This window comes from Myiozetetes cayanensis, unplaced genomic scaffold, assembly GCF_022539395.1.
Source record: "Myiozetetes cayanensis isolate MyiCay16 unplaced genomic scaffold, myiCay2020 scf6-25, whole genome shotgun sequence".
Lineage (NCBI taxonomy): Eukaryota > Metazoa > Chordata > Aves > Passeriformes > Tyrannidae > Myiozetetes > Myiozetetes cayanensis.
In genome coordinates, this window is record NW_026087853.1 from 37,920,070 (window position 1) to 37,933,525 (window position 13,456).

General features: G+C 52.5%; 1 protein-coding gene across 3 annotated transcripts in view; it reads left to right on the forward strand.

Annotated features, from left to right (window-relative positions):
- Positions 1-13,456, forward strand: part of DGKZ (diacylglycerol kinase zeta) — a 54,550-nt gene that overhangs the window by 24,391 nt on the left and 16,703 nt on the right. For 2 of the 3 annotated variants that reach the window (XM_050336799.1, XM_050336800.1), the window contains exons 2-16: positions 3,655-3,763; positions 4,457-4,552; positions 5,341-5,418; positions 5,763-5,819; positions 7,926-7,994; positions 8,429-8,500; positions 8,806-8,922; positions 9,014-9,085; positions 9,377-9,472; positions 9,760-9,842; positions 10,309-10,369; positions 10,745-10,858; positions 11,731-11,871; positions 12,373-12,451; positions 12,740-12,795. In XM_050336799.1, coding sequence (XP_050192756.1) covers positions 3,655-3,763; positions 4,457-4,552; positions 5,341-5,418; positions 5,763-5,819; positions 7,926-7,994; positions 8,429-8,500; positions 8,806-8,922; positions 9,014-9,085; positions 9,377-9,472; positions 9,760-9,842; positions 10,309-10,369; positions 10,745-10,858; positions 11,731-11,871; positions 12,373-12,451; positions 12,740-12,795 — 1,300 coding nt within the window. Of the gene's footprint in view, positions 1-2,030; positions 2,832-3,654; positions 3,764-4,456; positions 4,553-5,340; positions 5,419-5,762; positions 5,820-7,925; positions 7,995-8,428; positions 8,501-8,805; positions 8,923-9,013; positions 9,086-9,376; positions 9,473-9,759; positions 9,843-10,308; positions 10,370-10,744; positions 10,859-11,730; positions 11,872-12,372; positions 12,452-12,739; positions 12,796-13,456 lie in introns of those variants that run through there. The other variant, XM_050336798.1, reaches the window with a different exon arrangement.

Genomic DNA, 13,456 nt, shown 5'->3' on the forward strand with positions numbered 1-13,456 from the left:
TTGCGGTGTGCCACATCCAAGCAGCGTTCTCACTTGCGTTTTTTAATGTTTTATTTGTTCAGACAGTTTTTAACACCTGTTGGTAATGATGCTGGTCAACAGCCGGCTGAACATGAGCCAGCAGTGTGTCCAGCTGGCCAAGAGGGCCAACTGCATCCTGGGCTGTATCAGAAATAGCGTGGCCAGCAGGGCTAGGGAAGTGATTGTTCCCTGTGTGCTGCAGCACTGGTGAGGCAGCGCCTCACTGCAAGAAGGACACTGGGGTGCTGGAGCATGTCCAGAGAAAGGTAATGAAGCTGATGAAGGATCTAGAGAGTAAATCATAGGAAGAGCAGCTGAGGGAGCTGGGGTTGTTTAGCATGGGGAAAAGAAGGCTCAGAGGAGACCTTATTGCTCTCTACAGCTGCCTGAAAGGAGGTTGTAGCAGAGTGTGGGGTCTGTCTCTTCTCCCCAGTAACAAGCAATAGAACAAGAGGAAATGGCCTCAAGTTGTATGGGGGAAGTCTGGATTCTCAGATTCTATGCAATTTACTGTGCATCATCCTGCAGACAATGGAGGGAGAGGACAGGAATGGAGCACTACAGTGTTTGGGACAGGCTGGAATCAGGGTCATCAATAAAATGTGCTTTTGCCCTCTGCAAAGCTGCATGGACCTCGGTAGATTGAACCTTCTGGTGACCAAGTGCCTGCCTGCATTGCTTGCAGTGCTGGGACGTGAGAAATACTTCTGAAGAGGTGACGCTTTGGTTTTGCTTTCAGTTCAGCCAGGCTTTAGCTGCCCTGATGCTGCTCTCTGGAGGCCATCGCTGTCCTTCCTTCTCTCTTTGTGCTACATAACTGAGTACAGGCATTGTGATCAGACTGTACAAACTAAAGAACTGATTTCCTTGGAGGAATCCAAACCAAGCCTGGTCTTTTCCAAAAATATAAAGTCAACTTTATACTCAGATATTAAAAAAAAAAAAAAGTACAGCCCCTTGTGCTACAAGCACTATCAAAAACTCAAGTTTGTCCAGAAAATAAAATATGTCCCATCTTACAGCATTTCCCAAATAAAAAGGGAAGAAGATTCTGATAAGTTTGCCTGTTTGTGTGGGTCTTGGGACATTAAAAGTTTAGGCCAGGGTATTCTCCTGAAGATTCTCTGGTATTGCTGACCTGCAAGTGAGTGTGTAAAAGAGCATAGGAAGGGAGGAAGATAGAAGCAAGCGGAGCAGATGTCAATCTTAGCATAGTGGGGAGCAACATGCCCATACTCTTGTAGTGGATAGAGGAGATGCCTTGTACAGAACTGAAATCCTTGAGAGTGGTAGTTGGTGGCTTGTGTGTGCTTGCAGGCTGCCATGATCCAGAGTCCCCTGCCTTGGGAGCAATTGAAAAGCCAGAAGTTTGCTTCTACCAAACTGTGGGTTTTGGTGAGGTTTTTTTGAGTTGGCCCTGAATAAATCCTCTCTAGCAGTTGAAGAGAGGTGGCAGCTGGAAGGTGGGAAGCAAAGCACTAGCTCTGGAAGAGGGGAGCGCTGGAGATAGCCAGATCTACCAAATCTACCTGCACTGCTTTTACTTGCCTGGTTCATTTTCTTCTGTAGGATTCACAAGGGCTTAATTTCAATTTGCTGCAAATTTGGTGGGACTGGTGCTTAGCCAGAGTGGTTCCTGTGGGGAAACCAGATAGACCAGCATCAGGAGAGCGTTGGGGGTAGTTGAGTTGCCAGGGCCGATTGGCATCTTGGAGTGCAGAGTCTCTGCTGATCCCACAGTAGAGAGCAGAGAATGCAGAGGGTCCCAGTTAGGTGGGAACACCTGCCCTGCCATCGGAGCCCCCTGGGCTGAACAGTGAAACTCAGGGAGCAGTAAAGCTGTGGGGAGCAGGAACCTGCCACATGCCCCAGGAGGCATTACCATGTCCCCCACTGCCTGCTTCAGCCCTCTGTTCCCTGCTTTCTCCTGACTCCTTGCCCTGACCCCCGCAGCCTGGCCTGGGGACCCATGGGGGAGCCTACTTAATTCCTGGTCTCTATTTGAACAGCCACCATCCAGTCGCAATGGAAACCTTTTTTAGGCGGCACTTTGGACGGAAGGGGCTGCGGCGCACCAGCGTGGTGGCCGTGCCCACGGGCAAGGCCAGGCGTCGCTCCCAGGTGGGGCTGCCCTCCACCGCGCTGGCCCAGCGCCGCCGCGGCTCCGGCACCCCAGAGGCTTCCCTCTCCTGCCTGGGCCTGGTCCGGCGTCCTGGCACCCGCCGGCGCTCCAGCACCACACCGCCCTGCCTCAGCCCCAGGTTCGCTGTGCAGGCAAAGCGCAGGGGCCAGGCACAAGCCATTGATGCCCAACTGCTGGGTCCCTCTGTCCTCCTGGCCGGCCTCGTTCCCATGGGAGAGGAGGGGGACAGGGCTCCCCACACTGACAGCTCCACATCCGAGCCTCTGGAGGATGGTGGCGCAGCAGCAGAAGCTGAGCGGGGCCAGCATGAGCGTTGGGCTGAGGAGACGTGGCTGGCCATGCTGCCCCAGCTGCGACCACTCCAGGGGGGGCTGCTGTCGCGGCGGCCCCGCTGCCTGCGGCGCTCCTCCTCCCACCACCTGCCCACCGAGGTCGTGTACAGCCGGGCTGCCTACGGCCTGCCGGGCCGCTACCGCCGCCTCAGCCAACGCCGGCGCTCCAGCGATGCCCTCCGACCTGGGCTGCTCCCCTCCAGCCACCCACGGCTGCTGGCCCAGCACTGTGCAGGGGTGGCCAGAGCCGGGTGCCCCTCTGCCACCCTCCCCGAGGGCTTGGGACCGAAGTCCACCTGCCATGCTGCCCCGGATGGCTGGAGCCCCCGGTTGCTGTATGTATGGTGACAGCGTGCAAGTGGCAATCAGTGCCTTGGGGAGGGGAGAGGTTGGGTGCAGACCCAGGCTTGGTGGGGAAGGCAGGAAGGGGCTTGGTGCCTTTGGCCCTGGTTGCCACTGGTGTTTTGCAGTGCTGCTGGCATACCTTGAGCACCTTCCACTCAGGCCACTGCCGCCGCTGATGCTCTCAGTGCAGCCCCTGGGGCTTGCAGTTGTCCTCTCCTGCCAGACTGGGGCCAGAGGGAGATGGCAGGCCTGGTTGTGGGCTGGAGATACACACTTTATCCTGCTGGCTGGATCCACCTGCTCCTTTCCTCCACCCTAACACATCTGGGAGAAGCTCACTAGCCCCAAACAAACAGCAACTTTTATTCTGGCTGGTTGTGCTGGTCCCTGCAAGAACCCCAGGCTCTGAGGTGCCTTGGTGTGGGAGAGCTGCAGGGAGCCTCTGTGGGCCAGGGGATCTGGATTGTCCCTGCAAAGGCAGCCCCACCACCACGGCTTATTGGGAACTCCCGGGGTGTTTTGCAATGGAACTATCATCCCCAAGGGCATTGACCCAGCAGGCCCAGGCTGTGCCTTTTGCTGGGTATGAGGTGTCTTTAGCTGAGCTGTCAGCAATATGGCCAGCACCTCTTCATCCCACAGGGCTGTCTCACAGGAAGAGGCTCTCTTCAGCCAGCTGTGCTCGAGATGCGCCTCATTTCCAGCCACTTGGTCTTGAAGAGGCTTGTCTGCTCCAGCCTGACATTGCATCTTAGAAGCAGATTGTTATTCCTCCTACCTTGATTTAATAGCCAACCTCCCTGTGTCTTCCAGGAAAGCTATTGCCAAATCCAGTCTTCAGCACATGGTAGCCCAGCCAAACCCTGCGCTAGCCCTGAGGAGCGACTCGGAGAGGCAGATACGCAACACTGTGGACTGGAGCGTAAGTTGTAGCTCATCTTGCTGGGCACTGCATGGAATAGGCTCCCAGCCAAGAAGCAGCAGGCTCTTCCCAGGTTGAGGCTTCCCAGGTGACTGGCTTTGACATATTTATGGCCTCTGCCATTGCCACCAGCTGGTGCCAATGTCTGTGCTGCTGGCAGCACTGCTTGATGCTGCAAGGAGAAGCTGTGCAGACACAGGTGGTTCCTGGGAGGATGACATAGTTACTCCACTGCCAGTTCTTCTGCTTCTGACAGCCGAGATCTGGTGGCTGGGGCCAAGCAACAAGGAGCAAGTCCCTGCTCCTTTGCAGGCAAAGCACAGCAGGCTTTAAGCTGCATCCTGAGGATGCAGAAAGCAGAAGCTGTTTCAGGAGAGTCCCCTGCACTGAATTTGCCCTGGTGCCTCCTCTCAGGGGGTGATGCATCATCTCCCTTGTGCAGGATACTGCAACGGGGGTGTAGGAGTTAGTTTCCTGGGGCCCTCTCATTTCCAGCAGATGGGCCATGGTAGCAGCTTTGTGAGGTTTCCTCTGTCCAGGTATTGTCCCTCTTTGTTGTGTGCTTTCTGTCTTCTGGCCTACCCCTCCTACCTGCTAGCATTACCTAGTACCTTGTCCCTTGCATAAAGCATCTTATGGGCTCGGTTGTCTGTCTGTCTCTCTCAGAGAAATGTGTTGTCTTGTGCCTTTCAGGAGACTGCGATATATGGGGAGCACATCTGGTTTGAGACCAGTGTCTCTGGGGACTTCTGCTACGTCGGGGAGCAGAACTGCATGGCAAAGCTGTTGGTGAGTCACCTGGGGTCACCCACCTCCCCGGTAAAGGCTGCAGATGTGGGCTGGGCTGTCACGTGATGGGTGACCACAGAGTCTGTGCTGCTGCTGCTGGGGAACATGCCGAGTCTGGGGAGCTGCCGGGGCAGGGAGTGTGTCCCTCCTGCCTCTGCATACTGGAGGGCTGAGTCTGTAGTTTCTGCCAGTGCTGATGCTCAGTTTACAATGGGAACCTGACGCAGGGCTGCCACTTGCCCAGAGTATTCCAGGAAGAGGGTGTTAGGATCCCACACCCTTACAAGGATAATGTGAGTCCAAGACCTTTCAGTAGAGGAGAAAAGTGAGTGCTAGAGACCCAGGCCCCTGCAGGCAGCACTGTTCTTACAGGTTGTTGCAGTCCTCCCTCCCAGCTTGCAGGTTCAGTCCTACTTATGGTGTAGGATGGAGCAGTGATGCCACTCTGTGCCTGCCCATGGGGTTTACTGTGGGAGCCTTGCAGGTGCCTCCTGGACCAGTTCCCATGGTGCTCTCAGGCAGTGTCAGAAGAGGCCAAGAACTGCAGGACAGGACAGGGGGGAAAATACCTCTCTGTTCTGTTCCAGGCTTAAAAGCATCTGCTGTAGGCACATGCTTAGATCCCTTCACTTGCGAGGAGTCTAGGCTGTGTCTAACTTTACCATGGGGTTTGTTCTGTATCCCAATTATATGAAGGAGGTATGATGGGAGGCTGAGTTCACCATCCTCAGAACACTGCATGTTTTCACTCACATGCGTGTTTTTCTTCCCCTTTTCTCATCCTGCAGCAAAAACCGCTCTCCAGGCGTAAGTGTGCAGCCTGCAAGATTGTAGTGCATACACCCTGCATCGAACAGCTGGAGAAAGTGAGTAGAGCCTGTTGAGCCCTCTCTGCAGCTCACAAAACTGTAACAGCCCTTCCTTTTTGGAAATGAAACATAAGAAGATTGGGGAGCTGCAGTGTGTAATTGCAAAGAGGGGTCTTCTGAGGAGACAGTGCCAAAAGGAGCATCTAGTGACACGATTGGGACCCTCAGCCCCATTTTGTTCAGTAACAGAGATATGTGTGAGGGTTTTGCAGCAAGTATCAAACACCTCCAGAGGTTCTGGGCCTTGCTGTACTGCAGTAAACTCCAGTAGGTTACCTTCAGATATGATGGTTTTACTGATTCCTCTCATGTGTGTTCACTCATGTGTGTTCACTCTACAGATAAATTTCCGCTGCAAACCTTCCTTCAGGGAGTCAGGATCCCGGAACATACGGGAGGTGAGAGATGTGCCTCGGACACTGCCCACATCTGCCTCTGCCTTTTCCAGTGTGGTGACAAAGACACCAGATGCTGCCAGCATCTTGCTCATCAGAGTGCAGGCATCATGCTGCTTCCTGTTCCAAGGGGGTGGTGCAGTAAAAGGAATGTTTCTTTGCAAGGCAGCAGTGCAGACTGAGTGTGAGGAGGGGGGAGCTTGTAAACAGCAAATGTAAAGCATATGATGGCTTGCATGTTCTCAAGTTCCTGAATCTGCATGGGGAGAACCTGCAGACTGTTTCCTGGAATAAACTTTCCCCCTTGTGTTGGTCCCCAGGCACAATAGACAGGGCTATGGCAAACAGCAGGTTCCCAAGTCTGCAATTTGGAAGGAAGCAGTATGGGCTCGCTTCTTGCTTTATCACTCAGCGCTGACCAGGGTGTCACAGGTACTGCAGGTAGCAGTGGAAGGTGCCTGCAATGGTGCCATCAGACCACTTTAGCCCATGTTTTAAGGTACTGGGTGTAAGAGGTGGCCTGGGACCTGTCTGCTGAGCTGCACTGATGGAAGCAACTGTCAGCCTTCATGTTTCACCCTCCAGCCTATGGAGCAGTGTAGCCCATGCAGGGCTCTGGAGTGGGTGTGGATGGCTCAGTCATGAGCCATAATGGTAACACAGCTGCCTCCACACTGTGTTTGTGCTGGCACAGCAGATGCAGTAGGGGAAAGGCATTCAAACACAGGGCTACCTGCTTTGAAATGCCAGTGTGACATCAGAAAGTGAAGCTTTCAGCATCACTTTAAACCTTCCTTTCTTGCTTTGCTCTTCCTGCTGTATCTCCTTCCCATATCACCCTTAGCCTAGCTCACCTATTTGTGCTTCACTTGGGGCTCTGCTGACAGCTCTCTGCCTCTGCTCGATCTTCTGTCTCTATTTTTCTTCTGTCCAAACTCCACAAATTTTCTCTCCCCTTTCTTGTTTTCTCTTTTTTTTCTCTCAAACTCTGCTTTTCCATCCTGTCTTTCTAATGCTTCTCAGTTCCTTCAAGGCCTCTTCCTTCCCATTTCCCTAGAAATGTGCTCTTCTGGCCTTTGTGGTGCCAGGGATCCTGTTTGGGGTCAGCCCTTTCCCTAGATGTGCCTGCTGGGACTCAGAGTTGAGCTCAAGGCATAGCCCCCCTTCTGCTCCTACTGGATTCATGTCTGCTAAAGCCAACAGGTCTTTTTGTCCTCTCCAGTGTGCTGCACTCAGAGCAGGCAACACTGGAGCTGACCCAAACCTCCTGCTAGTTTCTGTCTCTATCATCATGATCCCAAAAGCTGTCAGGAGCAGGATGTTGGACCCTGCCACAGCCTGTGAATTCTCACTCCCTCCTCTGTTTTGGCTACTCCCTCTGCAGTGCCATTCCCAATCCAGGCTAGAAGCATAGGGTGGGATTTAGGACGTGTGATGCTTCCTTACAAAACTTCTGAGTCCCTCACAATCACTCCTGCAAGTCCCAGCCCTCTCCCACCATGAGCCTGCAAGGCAGGGTGGAGGTGCCTGCTTGCTGCCCACCCTGGGACTAAGGCAGGCTGCAGGATTGCCCTGCAGTAAAGAGCAGGGAGAAGTGCGTGTGGGGGGCTTTGGGACCACCACTCTCCTAGAGGAATGTGGAAGAGTAGGTTCTCTGCTTAGCTGCAAGCACTTACTTCTGTCTTTCCATGGGCACAAACTATGTCTCCCTGGGGATTGTCACACATTCCACCAGCAGGTTTTTCATCTGGCACTAGGGGCATCTGGACAGAGATCTTAAGGGACCGATATGTGCTACTGCTTGCCCCCTGTCTCGGGTCTGCTTTCTGTGATTTTCAGTCTTCAGTTTCCCTCTCATCCTTCCTATTTCTTCTGGTTTTGATTCCCTTTTCTCTGAGCATCTTAATTTGGCCTCATGCCCACTAATTCTTTGTCTTTGCCTTCTCTCAGAGAGTTGGGGCTGGTGCCTGTGAGCAGTGGGTTTGCAGCAAGAGCAGTGGTCCTGGGTGGCTTGGGTCCATTCTTTCTGCCTGCTCCTGCATTCCTTCACATGCTGGGCCTTTCATTTCCCTTTTTTTTTTTTCTATTCTTTTTTTCTTTTCCCTTTAGCCCATTGTTGTCCGGCATCACTGGGTGCACCGGAGGCGGCAGGAAGGGAAATGCCGGCAGTGTGGCAAGGTGAGAGGGTATCTTGGGGTGTTTTTCTCAGCCTCAGGAAACCTAAGGTCAAATGAGAGACAGGAATAGGGCTGGGAACCAGGGACATCCCACCATTCTTGTTTGGCAGTAAAACCAAGGCACGTGCTCTGTTTTGCTCAGTGAAGCACTACATAAGCGCTTCCCACATAGAGTAGTTTTCCCCCTGGGTCCAATCAATCCTGGAGGAGACTGTCTTCCTGTCATGCTTTCTTTGAGCAATAAGGACACCCCTGCAGAGCGCAGTGACTTCCCTGGTGCCATAGTGGTAGTTGGGGCTATCTGACAGGGATCTAGAGGGCTCCAGCTGCGGATATGCTCTCTTTGTTAATGTCTCTCTTAGTGGTGGGAAAGTCCTGTTGGAAGGTAGAAAACCCTGAGGGAATTCCCTAAGCCTCTTATCCTTTCTTCCACAGGGTTTTCAGCAGAAGTTTGCCTTCCACAGTAAAGAGATTGTAGCCATCAGCTGTTCCTGGTGCAAGCAAGCGGTGAGCAAAGCCTCCATAGAATGCCTGACCAGCCTGTTATGTACCTAATGATCTCTGCTTTCTGCTGACACTCCGCAGGCTGCTTCTCCGCAGCCTGCCCTTAACAGCTCCTCCTAATGACTGAGGCTGTACTGTGGTATTTGTGAGCTCCTTCAAGAAACTTTCTCTTCATTGCCTTCCCATTACAAAATTTCTGTTTGGTTTCCTTCAGCACTCCCTGCATTGGCATGTGGGAGCTGGGAGGAGAGGTTGGCTGTCCCCAGAAGACTGAGCAGTTGAGTTTTCTCTGTCTTCTCATTCCCCAGTATCACAGCAAAGTGTCCTGTTTCATGCTGCAACACATTGAAGAGCCCTGCTCGCTGGGGGCTCATGCTGCTGTGGTCGTTCCTCCCACCTGGATTCTGCGGGTTCGGCGGCCCCAGGTAAGTCATCTCAGCTCTTGTGGCTCTTTCACAACTCCCACTTGCCCAGTGGCTCTTTATGGAGTTTCTGTGGTTTTTTTTTTGTCTCTAGAATCCACTAAAATCTAGTAAGAAGAAGAAGAGGACATCATTCAAGCGGAAATCCAGCAAAAAGGGGGCTGAGGTAAGAGATCAGGGGACAGGTAATAACCTTGTCTTGGAAGGGTAGAGGGACCGAACAGTGAGGCACAGGGCTGGGAAACAAAGGGGACTTTGCTGGGTCTGTGCTGAGGTTAAGAGAGTTGAGCTGGAGGGAGGATGCCTCTTGGCAGGATATATTCCAGCTATGAGACTTGTGGGGTGACTGAGATGTTCTCTTCCCCACCCTTCTGACCCGTGTGATGTTAGGGCTCAGTTGGAGGTAGGAGTTTGCATTTTCCCAGGTTTGTTGAAGGACTTGTGGTGTCTCTTGCAGGAAGGGAGGTGGAAACCCTTTGTCATCAAACCCATGCCAGCTCCTCTTATGAAGCCCTTACTGGTGTTTGTGAACCCCAAGAGTGGTGGGAATCAGGTATGGCCTTGCCCAGTACCTCCCTGAGAAGGCATCTCCATGAGGGCATTTCCATTTGACTGCTAAGGTCTCATCATAGTTTTGGTGATGTCTCAGCTGCAGAAGAAGTGTGGCAATCACCACTGGCACCACAAGTGCCAGTTTTTCTGCCCAGCAGCTCCCACCTAGGCCAGGCTTTGCCTGTGTGCCCCCCAGAATGATGTCTTGGCCTACCCCCAGGACCAGATGCCTTCTTCCACTGTCCACTGTGAACTCCCTGTTACGTGATGTTTTTCTTCTCCCGATAGGGAGCCAAGATCATCCAGTCCTTCATGTGGTATCTCAATCCACGGCAAGTTTTTGACCTGAGCCAGGGTGGACCCAAGGAGGCGTGAGTACTGATGGGGGCAACACCTTTGTCTCCCCGTCCCTGCCCCAGAGATTGCTTGATGCTCCATAGCTCCCACCTGCAAAGAGATCTCCAATATTTTGAGAGGCCTCTTTAGGATAGCTTTGGTCAGTCAGTGATTCGTGCTGGAGGGCTGGTCCAATCAAGGCTAGTGGCGAAGAGACCATCTGTGGGGTGAGGTTCCCAGACATAGTTCCTTATATTTAACACTGTGTAAGTCTTGTCTGCTCGCTTGGGTTATCTGTGTGTGCATAGCCTGTGGACACCCCACTCTTCCTACGCGAGAGCTGGTGAAGCCAAAGTTACTGTGGCTTTGCCCACTGTTGAGAACAGCTGTGGCAATGGGAAGGGAGACACTTCGTGAATGCCAAGGGCTCTGTGAGGCAGGTGCCTCATAACACCTTCGGTACTTCTTCCCTCCCCTCCTTAATTTCCGTGTTCCCTGCAGGCTGGAACTGTACCGCAAAGTCCACAACCTCCGGATCCTGGCGTGTGGGGGAGATGGCACGGTGAGTCCCCCAGCCCCTTGGTGCCTGTGGTGCCCTTGGCCCCATGCCTTTCCAGTGCAGAAAGCAGCCCTTCCTTTTTGTAATCCAGAAAGGGGCAAACTGCACTGTGACACTGGATACTGTGGATGCCCTCATGCACTGCTTCAGGGAGTGATAGTCTGTAACATGTCTGGATTTGTAGCCCTTTGGGGGCCAATGTCTTCACTAGGGTTATTACTATCTCCTGCAGCACCTGTTTGGAGCAATAAAGACGGTAAATAGCCTTGGTGGTGGCTAAGGGGACCCCATCTCTGCCATCACTAATGCTCCGAGCCATCTCTGCCTGCCTGCTGGTCCCTGAAATAACTGTTTCTTTGCACTTTCTTACTTGAGCAGGTGGGCTGGATACTCTCCATTCTGGACCAGTTACGCATCAACCCACCTCCTCCTGTGGCCATCCTGCCTTTGGGAACAGGGAATGACTTGGCCAGAACACTGAACTGGGGTGGGGTAAGTGACAGGCACAAGAGCCCACTGCTGACAGAGAAGGGCTGAGCACTCTTCCAGACACATGGGTGGGAGTTTGCATGGGCTAGTGTTTTGAATCATAGAATCAGCCAGGTTGGAAAAGACCTCTGAGATCATCAAGTCCAACCCTTGGTCCACTACCACCACAGTTACTAGACTATGGCACTAAGTGCCACATCCAGTCTCTTCTTAAATACTTCCAGGGATGGAGAATCCACCACTTCCCTGGGCAGCCCATTCCAATGCCTGATTACTCTCTCTGTAAAGAATTTCTTCCTAATGTCCCACCTAAACCTCCCTTGGTAGAGCTTAAGGCCATGCCCTCTTGTCTTACTGATAGTTGCCTGGGAGAGGAGACCAACCCCCACATGGCTACAACCTCCTTCCACGTAGTTGTAGAGTGATGAGGTCTTCCCTGAGCCTCTCTTTTCCAGGCTAAACAACCCCAGCTCCCTCAGCCTCTCCTCATAGGGCTTATGTTCAAGTCCTTTCACCAGCCTGGTTGCTCTTCTCTGGACCTGCTCCAGCACCTCAGTATCCTTCCTGACTTCCCATAAAAACAGATGGACAATAAGCGCCATTTGGATTTTACCATTCTTCTAACATTTAAATTGTTTCACATTAGATAATAATCTAGTAGGGTGTTAACAAAAGCAATCACTATTTCAAACTTCAGGAGATTTTTAGAAGGAAGATATGTTGTTTTAAATTTGAAGTTCCACTTTGTTGTGCATTCAAGCAGAGTTGATCTCTTCTACATCTTGTGCTCTGGGATGTCTTACCAAAGCCTGCTGTCTCTGGGGCATCTCTGTGGCAGGCAGGCATGAGACTCACCAAGTCCTTCTCTTCACCAGGGTTACACAGATGAGCCTCTGTCCAAGATCCTGTCTCACGTAGAAGATGGGAACATAGTGCAGCTCGATCGCTGGAACCTCCATGTGGAGCCAAACCCTGACATGAATCCTGAGGAAAAGGATGAAGCAGCTACTGACAAGGTGGGATACCTCCTCTCCATGTTTGTTCCTGTGCTGGGGGTCTGCATTCTCCTTTCTCCCACTGGCTCAGGCAGCCCTAGCACCTGGGGCTACAGTGTTGGGTTGGTGTTTCTCTCTCCCTCCTACAATTTCATTGCTCTCAACATGGCTGTGAGTCACAACGCTCATGGCAAGGCACATAGAGTTCAGAAATAAATGTCCACCAGAGGTTTTTGACCACAGCTTGCAACAGGTATGAACCCCGTCCCCTCTGAGACTGTTTCTTCAGCAGAAACATGGGTATTTGCAGATATCTCAGACAGCAGTGTGTGTTCCTTTGGGCCTAGGAGCCAGGGATCAATCCATCATCTCATGCTGATGTCCTCTGTATTTTCCTGGGGAGAGGGCAAGCAGGCTCCCTCAGCCTCATGAGCCCTGTAGGTGGCTCTGCTGTAACCTGACTTCATCTTTGCCACAGCCACACACTGGCAGTCTCATCCTTATTCCTCCTTTCCATTTCAGCTCCCTTTGGATGTCTTTAACAACTACTTCAGCCTTGGCTTTGACGCACGGGTGACGCTGGAGTTTCACGAATCCCGAGGTACAGGGCAGTGGCAGGACTTGGGCAGGGTCTGTGGGATGGACCCGTTCTTGTTTTTGGGTTCCTCAGGAAAGTGAACAAGAGGATTTCCCCAGAGACAGGCCTGAACGTTAAACATGAGGTGCGAGTTGAGGCTGCAGAGCGGCAAGAGGGGTTGCCTGCTCAGGAAGAGAGCTGGGGTCTGACTCCTGGCTGAGGCTGGCTGGAGAGCTATGTCTGAGGAGTGCTAGCAAATGAAATATTTCCATATGCAGGCCAATGACCTGAACTTTTTTCTCCTTTCCCTAGAGGCCAACCCAGAGAAGTTCAACAGCCGGTTTCGGAATAAAATGTTCTATGCTGGGGTGAGTGTGTGGAGGATATCTGAGCGTGCCTTCATAGCAGCCTTTATGTCCACAGGCGTGGACCTGCCTCCTGTTTGTCCCCTAAACTCACTTTACATGGACCAAGTTACATGGACCTTCACATGCACCCAAGCTGAACCCCCCACCCTGAAGCTGGAGAATTGCTGGAGAAAGGCTGCAGCGCTGGGAGTCACAGCTCCTCTTTGGCTGCAAGTGCTGCTGGCAGTATAGCTTGCTCCATGGCCTGCAGTACAGTTGCTGTCTTGATCTCCTGCCACTATTGTTCTTGTTCTCTGGCTCATGGATGGTCACCCAGGCAGGACCTCCCCAGAGCTGTGGGGAGGCAGGCTGTTCCCCCCTGCAGAGGAACAGGAAGCCTTTCCACAGAGTCCCCACACTACTTTGTTCTTTTATTTTACATCTTGGGCCAGTTACAGCTCCCTGGCTAATTACACTACCTTCCTGTATCTCACCTCTAGACTGCGTCTCAGCATTGCCTTTATTCCTCTGTCTCCCCATCCTCAATATACCTTCTACCCAGGTGTCTGGGTGGCTGGTACTTGAGCATACTAAAGGCCAAATGCTGCTCTGTGCCATCTCACATCTGTCCTGCTTGTGTCTCTTCCTGTCTGTACAGTTAAACCCAAAGGGGACCCATACT